Below are 13738 nucleotides of genomic sequence, written 5' to 3'. Positions count from 1 at the left end.
ATATATTTTGGCAAATAATCTCTTTCTAACCAGACTATACCTGGCTTCTTGGGACTACTTAGCAGAAATGACCCCAATACAAAGAAATGTCATTTTTTTGAGAATTACACTGTATAGAGTATTATGCTCAGCTTTTTATCTGCAACATTTCTTTTTTTTTTTTTTCTTCACTCCCTGAAGGGCATGTACCAATCCTGAAAATCCTGCAATATCAGGTCAACTCCAACCAAAAGTCAAGGGGTTGTACATGTCAGACCCAGCCACTTGCCAAAAGAAGAGACAAGTAGTGATGAAGGGCAGAGAAAGGATATTTTATACACAATGGCATGAGCCCATTATAGGAAGAGGCAAAGCAAGTACTTCAGTCTATGTTCAGCCATCTTGCAGGTACATATGTGAGCATTAGGTTTAAATAAATGATTTGGGCAGGGAGAGAGTCCTAGCCATGGCCAAATTGATCACCATCTTAGCCTTTGTTTTGGGGAGACTTCCAAGAGAAGTCATTATCACTGTCAAAAATCTGGCCAGAATAAACAAATTACTGTTGTCTGTCTGGTGGTCCGTGCTGAGGAGGTTTTGTTATTTGTCCTTCATTTGGGGGCATTTTTCCTTGTAAACATGTTATCCATAAGTCTTGCCAATTCTGGATCCCATGGTGATTTCAGAAAGAATAGCTCACTGCATAGAACATAAATACAAAATGGAAACAGAGATGCCAAGCTTTTCTCCTGCTTGTGGTTATTTCATGGATCCAAGACCAGTGATTTAAACTGCATACCTGTTGTAATTTCATCCTTAGGGGATGTGAAAGTTGAAGTTGGAGTATAGCTCTCTAATACATTTGATGGAATCAAACCCTTGCCTTCCCATGGCCTTCTGTTCCTCTGCTTCTTTGTTAATCACTCATAATCTAATCATTCATAAGTAAAGTTTCATTATTAATCCCATTTTACTAATGAGTAAGATGATATTACTTAATGCCATTTTCCAGATGAAGAAACTGAGATGAATTATGACCTATTCAAGGTCACATACTGTTAAGTGGTAACTGATTTGAATATCAGTTTTTGTGATTCTAAAGTCTGAAGTGTGCTACAAGACAAGGCATTACATAAATAGACTTTTGCCTTAGTATATTTCGCTTGATGTCTCTCTTTTCTCCAACCTTCAAAGGACCATAAATCACCACAATTTGCATAGTTCTCAAAATGACTGTTGAATGTGATGGCATCTAGTAACTATAACCATTCAAACAACTCATAGGAAAGGAATTTAAAACTTTATTCTGCCCTTCTCTATTTAAAGAAGTTCTTTAGGAAGCTTGAGTCTAAAAAGAAGACATCTGTTCCAGTTCAGAATCACCAAAAACTTGTTCATAATGCCCTTCCCTGCTTAAGCAAAAAGTAAGCTCCAGGTAATGCGGTCTTAGCAAAGATTTTTCTCAGGCCTACTCCAGACCTCTTTGTCTTCATCACTCTGAATTTTATGAGTTCTGACTTCAAGGAGCTTTCCTCTGAAGCCAGAGTGCTAACAGCTGCTGAATATCAACTGAAGATGACAGCAAGTACAGAAGAATCTCACAGACTGACACCAAAAATCTGTTCACCATTGAAATGTCTTTTTTGCCATCAGAACCTTTTCTCTCATGGTAGATGTTAAACTTCTCAAGTCTTTTCTACTGAGTCTAGTAAAGGTGAATAATTCAAATTGGCTAGTTCTAGGGCTAGTCTCCATATGTTCTGTTACTTGGATGACTGAATAACCCTTCGAAAGGGGTTCTTATAAATAGGCTGTCAAAGAAGGGATTTCTCTAGGGTATCTGTTTGAATCTTTGCATATAAACCAATTCAAAGAGCTGAGCTTCTGGCAGAGGACTCTTAAGTGTACAAACAAGCCTATCTTATTTGTCCTTAGCAAAAAGAGTAGCTTTATAAACAAGATTATTAACAAGAGTTCAATCCATAATTCTACAAAAAAAAAATAAAAGGGATTCTTGAAATGATCAGTGGTGGCCACATCAAGTCAAACTGAACTGAGCAATCAACTGTAATAAAGCCTAGGCTAGATGACACTGATTATATATGATTCATATATATAAAACATCACCTTTGGGGAGGTTGATTCTGAGTACTAGTGTCAGGACTCTCTTGATTGATCAAAGGACTCATACTTAAGTGCTTTTTAAAAGAATGTAGACTTCAAAATAGTTGTACTGATTTACATCACAACTAAATGCATAAGGGTTTCTTTTCCTCTGCGTCCTTGCCAACATTTATTATTCTTTATTAATAGATATGAATTCATTGTTTTAATTTATATTTTCCTTATGATCAGGGATGCTGATTATTTTTCTGTATATTTGTTAGGCATTCATAATTCATCTTTTGTTCATATTATTTAAAGTAAGTTTTCTTGCTTTTGAGGTCCTTAATATTTAGGGATAGTTCTTTGTCTAATATATGGTTCACAAACACTTTTCTAGTCTTTGGATTGTCTTTTCACTCTCAATTATTTCTTTGCTATGTAGTAGCATTTTAGTTTGATGCAATTCCATTTGTCTATTATGACTTGTTGCCTGTGATTTTGGAGTTCTGTCCAGGAAATCATTGCTCAAACCAAAGTCATAGAGCTTTACCTGTATTTTGTTCTAGTAGTTTTAGTTTCTGGCCTATGTTTAAGTCTTCTCATAATTTTGAGTTAGTTTTTGTATATAGTGTAAGAATTTTATTATTTGTGCATTTTTTTCTCAAAACCATTTTCAAAGAGGGAAAAAGGGAGAGAGGAATAGATGGGGGGGGGAGAAGGAACTGATTGCCTTATTGAAAATCAACTATCCATAAATACTTGGATTTATTTACCAGTTTTTGGTCCTGTTGCATTGGTCAGTATGTCATTTTTGTTGTTGTTGTTGTTCTGTGCCAACACCATAAGAGTGTGTGTGCCTGTGTCTGTGTCTATGAGTACTGGGGCTTGAATTCAGAGCCTTGATACTGTCCCTGACATTTAGTGCTCAAGATAGCATTCTGCCACTTGAGCCACCAGTCCACTTTTAGTGGTGAATTGTAGATAAGAATTTTACAGATTTTCCTCACTGGGCTGGCTTTCAACTGTGATCCTTAGATCTCAGCCTCCTGAGTAGCTAGGATTACAGATATGAACTAAACTGCTAGTACCCAGCTTCACCATACTATTTTGATAGATTTGTGATCTGATTTATAATCAGTGAGTGTGATGCTTCTGGCATTTTTTGTTTTTGTTTTGTTCTTTCCCTACCTTTCTTTCTGAAGATTGGTTTGGCTATTTGGAGCCACTCAAGTTTTGGGGGAGGCTTTTTTCCCCTTGTTTCTGTGAAAAATAACAAAGTTTAGATAGGGAATGGATTCATCTTTAAATCACTTTGAGTACTGTGACTATTTTAATAATATTAATGTTTCCAGTGTTTCCAGTCTATGAATATGGACTGTCTTTCCATTTATCTGTGGCTGCTTCAGTTTCTTTCATCAGTGTTTTATACTTTTCAGCATGTAGATCCATATTGATAAAATTTATTCTAAGATTTAAAGTTTTTATTTGGTGCTATTGTAAATGGAACTGATTGATTCTCAATTTCTTTTTTGGATAGCTTGTTGTTAGTGAATAAGCATTACTAATGTTGAGGCCGGAATGTTAGTAGGGAAATCTAACATGGGAAGCAGAAGCCAGGAATTCATAATTAAGCATTGTATTAATGATTTGATTAGATGCACACACACATTGTTTTTTGAAGCCTCATCCTTCACTGGACAATAACAAACAGTAAAAAAGATGACTTATTTTCTTGCCTTTGTCCTTGCTTCAGATGATTATTGTGTATCTGTTCATTTTCAAGACAACTGGTTCACACCTGGGCCTTGATCTAGAAGGTAATGAATAACAAACAGTAACATGAAGTAGAAGTCTATGTTGCAAGGACCCAGAATTTAATTTCTATGGGCTAAACTGATAACATAAGAGTATTATAGCAACAGGAATTATTAGTATGTACTAGGTACCTAGGAAAAAGGAGGACTTTGTCTAAAGGAATGGTAAAGCCCCTTCTCTGTTTTACTGGGTATAAATACCCCTAATGTTAAAACACTCAGTATACCTCTTTTCATGTGTCTGCAGCTATTATCTGAGTGTGTACTGCCCTCTTGTTCAATTTGTTTTACCTGTAAACTTCACTGATTTTTACCCACATACATTCTGACTGTGTTTTTCAAAATTGCTAAAAGCATTTGATTTTAAAGTTCTTTTCACAAAAAGTAAATTGGTGAGGTGATAGATAATTTGCTTGATTGAACCTTTCTGCATCACACTGCACCCCATAAATATATGAAATTATCCATAACTAAAAGTAAAATTTTTAAATGTATGTTTCCAAAAAGCAGGCTGCAGTATAAATAATGAAATAAACACTCACATCTGATCCTGGCCTTTTTTAACCTCTTTTAGTCTATTTTCTCCGTAAAATGAAACATTTTAAATAAATTAGTGTTTCTCAAACTCTTAAACTGACTGCAGATGACTAGAGATGATCTGAGTTGACATTTTAGATAATTTTAGATAGTACCATGAAAATACATTAAACATTTAATCACCTAGTGAGAAACTTACTTTTCAACTTTTCTAAATATATGTCAAGTAAAAGACCCAACTGTACATCAAACACCTTTGTTTTTTTACTTTTGACAGCACTGGGGCTTGAACTTGGGGCTTCCACACTTGTTAGGGAGGAACTCTACCACTTGAGCAATTCCCCCAGCCCTTCTTTGCATTGTTTTTGCCAGGGATTATCCCTGGACTGCAATCTGCTTATTGTACACTTCTAGTTTTAATGGGATGACAAGTGTACACTATATTTCCAACTTCTTCTGTTGAGATAAGATGGAATCTTGCAGACCTTTTTGACCTGACTGACCTGAACCTCTGACCCTCCCAATCTCAGCTTCTCCTGTAGCTGGGATGATGGGTGGGAACACTGTGCCTAACGCCTAAGGATTGGTTGAGAGGGATCTCACATGTATGTATGGCCAGTCTGGCCTGGAACCAGGAGTCTCCCAATCTCAACCTCTCAAGTAGCTGGGATTATAAGCTTGAGCCAGTTGCACCTGACTCCAAATAGCTTTAATAGCTCTCTCACATGGATTGTTCAAGGGTAGGAAGTAGGGAGTACTATTGTGAATCCTTTATTCCTGAAGAATTTCTTCAGAAATGAAATGAATTCAATTCCTTAAAAGACAAAAGTACAGGGGCTAGGAAGGTGGCTCAGTGGTAGAACACTTGCCTTGCAATGTATGAGGCCCTGGGTTCGATTCCCCAGCACCACATAAGCAAAAAAAAAAAAGCCGGAAGTGGCGCTGTGGCTCAAGTGGTAGCGTGCTAGCCTTGAGCTGAAGAGCTGAGGGACAGCACCCAGGCCCAGAGTTCAGGCCCCACAACCGGACCCCCCCCAAAAAAGAAAAAGTACAGAAATACTTTTTTTGCTGTTTGTATCGATCTTCGACTCATGTGAGCTTGGGAAGAGGACCCAAACATGCAAAGCACAACTTAGTATTTCTAGTTTTGTTGCTCTGTTTTGTTTTGTGGGGGTTACGGGTACTGGGGCTTGAACTTGCTTGCTTGGCTGTTGCTCTACTGCCTGGACCACGCTTTCAGACTAGCTTTTGCTGGTTACTTTGGAGATGCGGTTTCAAGTAACTTTTCTGCCTGGGCTGACTTTGAACCTCAGATCCTCTGCATCTTAGTCTCCTAAAGCTAGGATTGTCAGTTAACTTCTTACTCGTGGTGGACATCTCTCAAGGCATGTTTCTTTTCTATTATACAACATAATAGGCTTTGGTTGGTTAAGGCTGCTTAGGAGAGGGTGGGAACTATTAGCAAGCTCATGATATCATAAACCTAAACCACAAAATCAGCCTTCAATTCATTCTTACTGGCTACAGAGGTAGTATTTTCATTGCTACTCTATTCCTGTTTGTTTCTCAATTTGTTTCAAATTCACAGAAGATGTTAGGGGGAATAAAGCAAACAAATTCTCACTTTTTTTGTTGTTGTTTTTTTTTGGCAGTCTTGGGGCTTAAACTCAAGCCTGGTGTTGTCCCTGAGCCTCTTTGTGCTCAAGGCTAGTTCTCTACCACTTGAGCCACAGCACCACTTCCGGCTTTTTCTAAGTAGTTTATTGGAGATAAGAGTCTCTCCGGCGCCTGTGGCTCACACCTGTAATCCTAGCTACTCAGGAGACTGAGATCTGAAGATCACGGTTCAAAGCCAGCCAGAGCAGGAAAAGTCCGTGAGACTCTTATTTCCAATAAACCACTAGAAAACCGGAAGTGGCAGAGTGCTAGCCTTGAGGTGAAGAGCTAAGGGACAGCGCCCAAGCCCAGAGTTCAAGCCCCCATGACTGACAGAAAAAAAAAAAAAAAAGAGTCTCACAGACTTTTTTCCTGTCCAGGCTGGCTTTGAACCATGATCCTCAGATCTCAGCCTCCTGAGTAGCTAGGATTACAGGCATGAACTACTGGCACGCAGCCAGTAGTTTGTCTTGTACTCAGAGCCATCCATAAGCAACAGTAACTACCTAGTATTTAACACACATGCTCGCTTGCTCCCTCTCTCTCTCTCTCTTTCTCTCTCTCTCTCTCTCTCTCTCTCTGTGGTTTAATTGTATGGGTATAATTTCACTGGATTTGTATTTATGGTTAACATAAAGCAAATCCATTTTAAGTTTTAGAAACTAAATCAGTTTTTAGTTTTTATAGGGTTGCATTTGACAAATCAATACTGTATTTGAGCTACACCTGAGCCATTTTTGCTATAGTTATTTTTTGAATAGTCTTATTTTCGTCTGAACCACATGGGCCTTATTTCTCCTGTTTATGCCTCCTAGGATGACATGCATACCACCATATCCATCTCACTGGTCTATTGTTTGGTCTATTTTGAAACGATAATCCTCCCAATATCTACTTGACAAGTGTCTAGGATTAGATACTGCTTTACCACTTGAGCCATGTCCCCAATCCAGTAAATTAATATTGGGACACAAATGACTAAAATTTAAATATTGAATAAGACTGTGACCACTTACAAAGTAAAATTCTTTTGGGTGCAAATTACAGTAGAATAGGTTATATAGTAAAAAGAGTAAAAGAGAGGACCTTCTAAACATAGCATGTGCTGGGCTATTTTCCTTCATTTTAACACATATAGTATTTTAACACTAAGAATGTAGATCAGTGATAGAGCTTGCATAATATACACAAGGCCCTGAGTTTGATACACAGCATTGTTTAAAAATATAGAAAAGAAAAGAAGGAATGGGAGGAAGAGAGAGCGAGAGTAGAAATGAAAGAAAAAGAATATATTATTATTGGGGATACAACTTTTATTTTCTACCAGTATGTTCATTTGTAAATATAAATATCTTTGCCTTAATATTTTACTCGTCAGTTGAGTATTAATATATTTTTGATAGTATATTTGTTGGCGATAGTTAATTATTTTATTACATTTTTCATTAGAGACAGTCTTTAATAAAGGGTTTTGTTTTTTTTACTTATTTTTGTGTTTTAGGGTCTTGGTAGGTATAGTTTAGCTTGGCCTCAAACTCAGACTCAGCCTGTCTCAAGTATAAATAGTTTTTACTTGGATAGCAAGAAGCATGTCATCATTGTGTATTCAGAGTAACACCATGTTAGATATATAGTAGTATTCAGCGAATATTTGGGCATGTTAAGGGAAGATTGAACAAAGAGCAAAAATAGAAGCTAAATTCTCTATCTTGAAGGTGTTGGTATAGTTTTGTTTTCTTTATAAAAGCTGTCGATAAGGCTAGCCACAAGGAAGTTGAGGCTTTGAGACAGTCATGGTAAGACCTTCATGTAAGTGGAATCTGGAGCTACTTAAACTTCTTCCAGTTAGGAAGAAGTCACAAAGAAAAGGCAACCCTATTAATACTGCTTTCACTTTTGGAAAGCAGAATTCACTGTAATGGATGAGGCTAGGGGCCTTTATTCCATTTTTTAAACTTTTCTTTATAAGAAGTGTCTTTTTCTTGTTTCATGTATGCTTTCTCTCAGTCATATCCTACTTCTGTGATTATCCCCACATAGGGAAAATACCCTAGTTTTCCTTGCCTTAGGGAAGATTTTATTATGATTTTGCAGCTTACTCTTTCCCCTTATGCTCTTATAGTTTCTGATCTGATAAAGGCATCAGTTCTTTCTCAACAAGCACCCTACATAGATGAGCTATAATACTAATGGTAAAAATTTGATAGTATCATTTATTCATGCAATGAATGTCATATTTCAAAGATTTTGACCTAAGAATCTTGAAATTAGTTTTATATAAAATATGAAGAGAATATTACTCTAAGGTTTTTAATTCTTTATTATACTAAGCTTACTTGTTTTTGTTTTTGTGTTTTTGAGGTAAAGTCTCACTATTCAGCCCAGACTCATGTGAAACTCACTTCAAATACTTATTCTCAGATCTCAGCCTCCTGAGTAGCTAGGATTATAGACTTGAGCCACCATTGTGTTTCTAATTTGTTATGAACAATGATGTCTTAACTGGAGTCATTTTCTATGTTTAGGCTAATGTTTTCTGTTATTAATTTTTAACTTGGTACAATTTATGTTAGTGAAAACTCTCTGCCTTTATCTTTCTATTTTTAGGCTATTACTGTGTAATCGTTAATACGTAAAGTCAACTCAAGGTGGCTATTGTATTGTGGCTTTTTCTTTACATTATAAATTGATAGAACAGCTGTAATTATGTATAGAGGATGAATTCTGCAAGTAATTGTTATTTAAAAATTATCATCTAATCTCTGAACTTTAATATCAAGCAGTACAGTTTTTATTATTACTACAATTCAAAATAAAATAGATCTATTTGCCCAAGAAAAAATACTTCAGAAAAGCTTACTTTTTCCCCTTAAAAGATTTAGGTTCTTGGTTTATAATTGTAATATTTAGATAGTCCCATCATTGTGCTGTCACGAAAGTAATGCAAAATCCATTTGGCATAATGGCAAGAACAAAGTTTTGTGGACACTTTCTTGTCTAATTCCAAAACAAAATAATGAACAACTTTGTGTCTAGCTGTTTGTGTCTACTGGCAATCTGGCTTTTCTCTGATTAAGTACTTTGAGGAGTGTAAAGTGATAATATAACAGCATGACATTAATTTTCTTATATGCCATGAACTTGAGAGGTAGACCAACTGCATATGAAATTCAGCTCTGATACTTTTGTTCTGGTAACTTACCTGCTACTTTAAAGCGAAAACTATCCCTCTTCTTCAGTGTTCCTAAGAGGAAGAATGCCCCTAGAGGAGTTGTTGTAGTTTTTTTGTAGTATGGAGGCTATATAAGGAATATAGTGTAGTGATGATATGTTTTGATATTCTGTCAGGTGAAGTAAAGGACAAAAATGTTCAAGTGGTCGAACTCCCCATTGTAGACAGTCTTCATCCTCGTCCTCCCTATTTACCCTTGGCTGTGCCAGAAGACCTCGCAGACCGACTCGTAAGAGTCCATGGTGATCCTGCAGTGTGGTGGGTGTCTCAGTTTGTCAAATACTTGATTCGCCCACAACCTTGGCTGGAAAAGGAAATAGAAGAGGCCACCAAGAAGCTTGGCTTCAAACATCCAGTTATTGGGTAAGAATCTGATTTATTTTTCACAAACAATGATAGAAAGTAGCAGGGTTGTGTATGTTTGCCTTGTATTCTGAGCTTTACAATAGAGTATAATTTTCATAATCTCACCAAAGAACAGAGGTTCCAGAATTGACCTTAGAACACAAGACTATTCTTCCTTTGATCATTTAGAACAGCACAGAAATTGCTCAGTAGTGCTCATTTTTCTTCAACTTTTCCTCCATATTACAGATCTCCTTTAGTTTTTGTTTTCACATTTCTGGCTCCACACCTTCCTTTGTGTCTTAGTCTTTATATGTAGAGAAATTACTGCTCCCTATTCTAAATGTTGGAGCTAAAGAAAGTACATAGTGAAATCAGAGTATTAAATAGTGTTTCTCAGGAAACTTTTCATTGAAATTCAGTGTAATCACTCTTTCTGCCCCACTTCATCTTTATGGAGCACACTGGACAACTGCAATTTCCATAGAGAAGCAGTGGTTAAGAAGAGTGTGGGAAGAAGAAGATAACAGAATAGGTGTTCTGTGATCTGGACTGTAGTATGGAATGCAAAGGAAAGAATAGTCATGACGTTGGCTATAACCCCAGTGAAATCAGAGCCCCACTTGAAATGTACAATGTAAACAAAGTGGTCTGCAGCTTGGCCAGGACCCACAAGAATACAAAGTTATTATTCTACTTTTTCTACACAAGTAGTACTTTTGTAATTGGAGGTGGAAGACAGTCTATTTGTGAAAACAAACTTGGACTTTGATTATTTCTAAAGAAATTTTTATTCCATTTATATTCCAGTACCAAGAGGGAAAGAAAAGGCAGTAGAACGCAATGCCATATGCAGTGCAGGACAACGCAAATCTGTGTCCCTAATTTTATAATCTTAGGGTTTTTCCTTAATAGAGTAGGTAAGATCTACCTCATCTATAGAGTGAAACGGAGAAAGGAAATTAATTATAAACACATCAAAAGTACTTGAACTTTACTCCATGAACATAAAATAATAAAATTCTTTTAAAGATTTGCCTGCCTTAACTTTGCTAACGGAAAAACCCATGCAGGCTATATTTTCCTGGGATAACCTTAAATTCTACAAGGTGGCAGTTATAATAACTCTACAGGGTAAAATAATGAAAAACCCTGTGGCATCAAAATGTATACACAGTATCTTTAATGTTTTATAATACAACTGTGAATCTTGGTATCATTTTTGTCTCATAAACCTTATAAACTATTTCTATTTCTTTGTGAATAACTGGTGGGCATTTTGCTACCTAGTCCCCTTTTATTCCTGATATGCCAATTACTTTCTCTATAAGAAAACATTCTTCAAAAGCTTTATTTTCTAATTCATCTTGTGCTAACAAATATTTTGTGAGGATCCTTTTAACATATTTTTCTAATGATAAAAATGAATAAAAATTTATTTAAGATGCCCATAATGTCCCCTTGTCTGGGGATATGATTTAAATACACCCAAAGTACAAATGGATATGTACATGATCAGAAAAATCTCAATTTCTCCTCCAGAGTCCATGTCAGACGCACAGACAAAGTGGGAACAGAAGCAGCCTTCCATCCCATTGAGGAGTACATGGTACATGTTGAAGAACATTTTCAGCTTCTTGCACGCAGAATGCAGGTGGATAAGAAAAGAGTGTATTTGGCCACTGATGACCCTTCTTTATTAAAGGAAGCAAAAACAAAGTAAGTTAGACAAGTTGATAGTTCAAAAGTAGGATTGTCTCTCTTAGTTGAAAATTACCCTTTATTCACATAACTTGTGATTCTTGTCAAAATGTTATCGCTAATTACTGAGGTTTTAAAGATCAAATGACCACATCTTGTGTGACTATCAATCTAACCAAATTATATCTGATACCTTATAGTAACATCCCACTTTTCATACTGAAATACAGGTAGATGTCCCACTTGAGCCATGTCCCCACCTTTCCTCCTCCCTCCCCTCTTAGTTTTTTTTTTTTTTTTTTGCTGGAAGTCAGTTCCATACCAAAAATTTGTTCTAACTACAGCCTCTTGAATCATATCTCTTCTTTTGAGAAGTATCTGTTAAGTTTCTTTGCTATATTTGAGTCCAGTTATTTGTTTTCTTGCTTTTGGATATTTGAGTTCCTTTACATATTTTGGAGACTAGTTTCTTATCAAATGTATGGTTTGCAAACTTGTTTTTAATCTTTAGGGTGCCTCATCACCCTCTTTTTTTCTTTTCTTGCACTAGATCTTAGAGGAATAGTTCTCAACTTTTCACTGTTGAGTTTGATATTATCTATGGGCTCATCAAGTATTGCCTTTATTGTGTTGATATACTTCTCCAAAATACAACTTACTTTTGAGTATTTATCATAGACGGATACCAAATTTTATCTAATGCTTTCTCCTGTCAGTTGAGATAATATGTTTTTTTTTTGTTCTTCATTCTCATAATACATACCACATTTGTTGAATTAGATATGTTGAGCTATTTTGAATTGCTAAATTAAATCCTATTTGATCATTGTGAAGGATCTGTTTAATCTAATGTTGAATTTGGTTTGCTGGTATTTTGTGGAGGATTTTTACATCTGTTCATCAGCAGTGTAGTTTTGAATTTTTCTTTTCTTGTAATGTTCTTGTCTGGCTTTGGTTAGTTATTAAGGTAAGACTAACCTAGTGTTTGGGAGTATTCTTGGCATGGTTGCACATACCTGTGATCCCAGCAGTAAGCAGGTCACAACAGAAGGATCATGTACCAACATTCAGTCTTAACAAAAAAAGAAAGTTCGCGGGCCACCAGTGACTCAAGCCTATAATCCTAGTTACCTAGGAGGCTGAGATCTGAGGATCATGGTTTGAAGCCAGTGCTGCACAGGAAAGCCCATGAGACTTATCTCCAGTTAACCACTAGAAAAACTGGCTTAAAAAGGTAGAATGGTAGCCTTGAGTAAAAAAGCTCAGGGACAGTGCCTAGGCCCCTGAGTTCAAGCTCCACAATTAGGGGGCGGGGAGGGGGTTGGAGTATTCCTTCCTCTTCAGTTTTTGGGAAGGGTTTAAAAGCAGTATTAATGTTTCATTACAAATTCACTACTCATTACTGTTCTGTTTGTTCTGATTTTTTGCTTGTTCCTGATTCAGTCATGGTAGCGTTTCTAAGAATTCATGCATTCCTTCTAGGGTATCCAATTTGTTGATGTATACTTGCTTATACTAGTCCCTTGTGATCCTTTGTAATCCTTTTATATCAGTTGTAAGCTTTCTTTTCATTGCTGATTTAATTTGTATCTTTCTTTTTTCTTCTTTAATATAGCTAAAGGCTTACTAATTTTCTCTTTCAAAAAGTCATCTTCTGTGATTTTTTAAATTGTTTTTGTGATCTCTGTTTTGTTTATTTCTCCTGATTTTTTTTATTTCTTTCTTTCTTTGAGCTTAATTAGTTTTTTTCTTTTTCTGGTTCCTTGAGATGAAACATGATATTATTTATTTTTATGTTGTGTTCATTACTATCCATATCCCTTTCAAGACCACTTTTGCTGTGTAAGTTTTAGTATGTTGTGTTCCTTTCTTACTTGTTTCAAGATGTATTTTGGTTTGTTCTTTGACCCATTGGATGTTCAGGACCATGTTGTTAAATTTGCATTTATTTCCCCTTACAGGCAGAAAAAAAATACTTAATTTTTAAATTTATGGCTTTGTTTTGTGGCCTAACATATGATCTGGAAAATGTCCTGTGTGCATTTAAGAAAAATGTGTATTCTATTGCTTTTGGATACAGTAACTGTTAGGTTAGTCTTAGCCATACATAAAATTGTTTCCTTACTGATTTTATATCTAGAATTTTCCAGTATTTAAAAAAGTTGTGGTATTGAAGTTTCTTGATTTTTTTTTCAGCTATCTCTTCCTTTGGATCTATTTTCTTTGTGTATTTAGGTGTCTGATGTTTGTGTTCATTTATAACTACTTGAGAACTGACCTCTTTGAAATTATATTTTGGCCTTCTTCTTTTACAGTTTTTCATTTAAAGTCTGTTTTTTCTGATGTAAGTGTACTGCTTTTCTTTCAG

General features: G+C 35.9%; 1 protein-coding gene across 7 annotated transcripts in view; it reads left to right on the top strand.

The window, feature by feature from the left end:
• The window catches only part of Fut8 (fucosyltransferase 8 (alpha (1,6) fucosyltransferase)), a 154032-nt gene that overhangs the window by 126569 nt on the left and 13725 nt on the right, over nucleotides 1–13738 (top strand). For all 7 annotated transcript variants that reach the window (XM_013016784.1, XM_013016803.1, XM_013016776.1 and 4 more), the window contains 2 exons: nucleotides 9441–9687; nucleotides 11212–11388. In XM_013016784.1, coding sequence (XP_012872238.1) covers nucleotides 9441–9687; nucleotides 11212–11388 — 424 coding nt within the window. The remainder of the gene's footprint in view (nucleotides 1–9440; nucleotides 9688–11211; nucleotides 11389–13738) is intronic.

The sequence above is a fragment of the Dipodomys ordii genome, unplaced genomic scaffold (assembly GCF_000151885.1).
Source record: "Dipodomys ordii isolate 6190 unplaced genomic scaffold, Dord_2.0 Scaffold2, whole genome shotgun sequence".
NCBI classification, from domain to species: domain Eukaryota; kingdom Metazoa; phylum Chordata; class Mammalia; order Rodentia; family Heteromyidae; genus Dipodomys; species Dipodomys ordii.
The sequence above is the reverse complement of the archived record's forward strand: the minus strand, read 5'-3'. Positions and strand labels throughout refer to the sequence as shown.